This window comes from Gadus chalcogrammus, chromosome 4, assembly GCF_026213295.1.
Source record: "Gadus chalcogrammus isolate NIFS_2021 chromosome 4, NIFS_Gcha_1.0, whole genome shotgun sequence".
NCBI lineage: Eukaryota > Metazoa > Chordata > Actinopteri > Gadiformes > Gadidae > Gadus > Gadus chalcogrammus.
Window position 1 is genome coordinate 4,641,537 of NC_079415.1, and position 3,997 is coordinate 4,645,533.

General features: G+C 53.4%; 1 protein-coding gene across 1 annotated transcript in view; it reads left to right on the forward strand.

The window, feature by feature from the left end:
* zgc:162331 (uncharacterized protein LOC793007 homolog) overlaps positions 1-3,650 on the forward strand; it is a 5,190-nt gene extending 1,540 nt beyond the window's left edge. The window contains exons 4-7 of the mRNA XM_056587701.1: positions 1,770-1,917; positions 2,731-2,922; positions 3,242-3,359; positions 3,453-3,650. Coding sequence (XP_056443676.1) covers positions 1,770-1,917; positions 2,731-2,922; positions 3,242-3,359; positions 3,453-3,650 — 656 coding nt within the window. The remainder of the gene's footprint in view (positions 1-1,769; positions 1,918-2,730; positions 2,923-3,241; positions 3,360-3,452) is intronic.
* Positions 3,651-3,997: the final 347 nt, after the last annotated feature.

A 3,997-nucleotide genomic window follows, 5' to 3' on the forward strand; every position in this document is an offset into this window, starting at 1 on the left:
GTGAGTGAGTGAGTGAGTGAGTGAGTGAGTGAGTGAGTGAGTGAGTGAGTGAGTGAGTGAGTGAGTGAGTGAGTGAGTGAGTGAGCGAGAGTGAGTGAGTGAGTGAGTGAGTGGGTGGGTGGGTGGGTGGGTGAGTGAGTGAGTGAGTGAGTGAGTGAGTGAGTGAGTGAGTGAGTGAGTGAGAGAGTGAGAGAGAGAGTGAGTGAGTGAGTGAGTGAGTGAGTGAGTGAGTGAGTGAGTGAGTGAGTGAGTGAGTGAGTGAGTGAGAGAGAGAGAGTGAGTGAGTGAGTGAGTGAGTGAGTGAGTGAGTGAGTGAGTGAGTGAGTGAGTGAGTGAGTGAGAGAGTGAGAGAGAGAGAGAGTGAGTGAGTGAGTGAGTGAGTGAGTGAGTGAGTGAGAGAGTGAGAGAGAGAGTGAGTGAGTGAGTGAGTGAGTGAGTGAGTGAGTGAGTGAGTGAGTGAGTGAGTGAGTGAATGAGTGAGTGAGTGTGTGTGTGCGTGAGTAAGTGAGTGAGTGTGAGTGTGGTTTTTTTGGGGTGTGTGAAGGTATGTGTCTGTGTGTGAGTGAGTGAGTGAGTGAGTGAGTGTGTGTGTGTCTATTTCACCCTGATCATCTTAGACATATATAAATAAAGATATTTATCAACTTTTAGCACAGCCATGGACACGCAGGAAAAGAGTTGCGGATAATGAGACATTTTGTATGTTCTGCTTTTGCCGCTTTCAAATTAAAAATAATAAATTGAATTTAAATGACGCCACATGCACATCACAGAAGAAAAAGAGTAGAGCATTCAGGTCAATAGTGCACGCATTTCTGCAATCTCTATATCTAAATCAGATATCTCCTCAACAAGCTAATCCAGTGAGGAGTTAAGCTAGCTGAACTACTCATGAACTCAGTGTTTACACCAGCAGACTGACCTTCTAGAGGGTTAGATTGGCTGGAAACCTCCATGACCTCCACCTGCATGTCAAAGACGGAGAACCGTACGGTCCATTGCTAATGCCTGCTCATCCACGGGAATCACAGCATGAGTTCTTCCACTATAATCTCAACATTTGTCAATGGGTTTTCTCACCGGTAGTTAAAGGTGAGCTTTACTGACACCTAGCGGTCAAAGAGGAGTAGTAGCCTACATAGCCTACGTATTCGATGAAATGACATTTAGAAATCAATTGAAATATTAGCGTGGCATTGTTGAAATTACTATTGTTTAATTGTAAAAAAAAAAAAAAAAGTTCGATTTGTTTTTTTAATATACATATTTGAAATTATGATGTGATCATGATTTTGAAATGTTGGCACCAAACCTTACCCAAAAGGGGACTGAACAAAAGTTTTCATCATAAAGGAAAGTAGGCCTACCGTGATCTTACACATTTTACTGATTGTGTCTATTGGGGGACGCGGTTGTTTCAACAAACAACGATGTTCCTCGGGACCCCTCACTGGTATGACACCCATGTAATGCATTGTCTCCCCATCTCTCCCCCCACCTTCTCTCCCCTGCTCTCCTATCTCCCTCAACCCCCTCCCTCATCTCTCCTCTCCCGTGCCTCTCCCCCCCATCTCTCCCCACTTGCCCCCCGTCTCTCCCCCCCTTTCCCCCTGTCTCCCCCCCCCTATATTTCTCTCCCCTAACCCCCGTCTCTCCCCGGTCTCTCCCCTTCCCCCTCCCCGGTCTCCCCCCTCATCTCCCCCCTGCCCCCCTCTGTCTCTCCCCCTGTCTCCCCCCCGGTCTCCCCCCCTGCCCCCCACCACCCCCAGCCATCCCGCGGCCTGAGGACCGGGGTCTGCGTGTGGCGGTGCTGGCCTCGGTGGTCAGCGGGGTGGTCATCCTGGCCATGTCCGTCTCCTTCCTCATCTGCTGCCTGCAGGAGCGCCACGGGGGCCAGGGGGCCCCCCGCAGGGAGGGGCCCTGCAGGGAGGGGCCCCGCAGGGAGGGCGCCCCCAGCAGGTGGGAGGTCCACACACAAGCTCACACACTGCACAAACACACACACACAGCCCCCCATTCATAAACATGTGCACTCACACAGATACACACATACAAACACACACACACACACACATGCACACACTAATTTATGTGCACACGTACGCACACAAAAAACACACATGTGCCAGACGTATTAGATGTGCACATGGACGCACCCTGGCAGGTACACACACACAAACTCACACACACACACATGCATGCCCAACTAGATGTACACACACAGGCACACACACACATGCATACACATATAGATGTGCACGCACACACACGCACGCATGCAAGAAGGCACACAGGTGAGGTTGTACACAAGATTGGTAGGCGAGACTAACACACACAGACGCATATCACTATCACAAACTCATAGCTACACACCGACACATACCGTCACACACACACACACACACACACACACACACACACACACACACACACACACACACACACACACACACACACACACACACACACACACACACACACACACAAACACACAAGCAAATCCTTACTTCTACAACAGTTGAAACTCGTGAATTCAACAATTAAATTCAACAAAACGTCCGCAGAACTCACTCAGCTTATTACGCGTCTCGTCGTGATCTAGCTTCTGATCGCGGACCAGGAACCGCTGGCCCCCAAATCCCTCCAAATCCCCTCCTGGGTCCTGGTCAGTGTACTGTAATCTAGGGGGCCCCCTTGGCCCCTCAGACTAACACGGCGCCCTGTGTCCAGCAGGCGGAGGGAGAAGCGGGCGGGGTCGCGGCGGGGGGAGTGCTGGCTGGAGCGGGAGGAGGGGGAGTGGGACTCCTTCGCACCCCCCAAGATCTTCCACCTGTCCCAGCGGGCGGACCCCCGGCTGGCCCCGGACAGCGCCCTCTACCTGACCGGGGGCCTCACGGGCTACGAGAACAGAGGCTACCACAGGTACTGCAGGCAGAGTACCCACACAACCGGATCATGCGTTGGTTTCATTGTTTCGTGCTTTCAATCATATATTCATGTGTTCATATGTTATGGTTTTTCATCGGCGATTAGCAATACGGAGCACCAAATTCACACGGTGTGACTTTGACGTGCCATCAGGATTTATATCTAATTTAATTGGAAACGTGTATTAAAAAAGGTATTAAAAATCTCTTTCTTTTTCACCCTCTCCCTTTCTCTACCCCTACCTTTCTCTCTCTCCCCCGTCTCTCTCTCTCCCCCCTCCCCCGTCCCTCTCTCTCTCCCCCCTCTCTCTCAGGAGCCAGGAGAGCCTCCTGAAGGCTCCCCTCCCCAGCCTCTACCGCTCAGAGTCCCAGCTCTACCCCCACGTGGTCCTTCAGAGGGTCCCCACCCCCACCGTCCCTACCGCCCCCTCGGCCCCGCCCGCCGGCCCCTCGCCCCCCAGCACCCACCACCACCACCCGTCCTCCACCACCACCTCCACCTCAAGCGCCATCCACCACCTCCAGGCACACCTCCGGGGCCACTACCCGACCTCGGGCCCCTACCCCAACCCCGGCCCTTACCCGACCTCGGGCCCCTACCCCACTTCGGGCCCCTGGCCCACATCGGGCCCCTACCCACACAACCCCGGGGCGGTCGGCCCCGCCTACCCGGCCTCCGTCTACCCCAACCCCAACCCCGCCGCCCAAAGGCCCTGGCAGTAACCCACCACCGGTTTGACATCGGCCTCATCCCTCCATCGATCCGGGATATGATATGAAACAACGGCTCTTAAGAGATGCTGGTTTTGACCAACACTGGTCTGGGGTTGCTATGGTTACCAAGCTGAGCCCTGAGATGTTGAAGGACCTCTTGGTGCAGTCGGGTGGAGGACGTGGACTCCTTTGAGGTGGTGTCTGTGTCTGAGGTCTCCCCATACAAATTGAGGGGCGTATTCCAAAGGAACTTCCTGTGGTTAACCAGGCAGGATGGCGATCTCCTTAATGATCAGGTCTGTGGGGTGAACCTTCCCTCTCCACCCAGCCCTGCAGGGTCTTGGGATTCCTGGGTC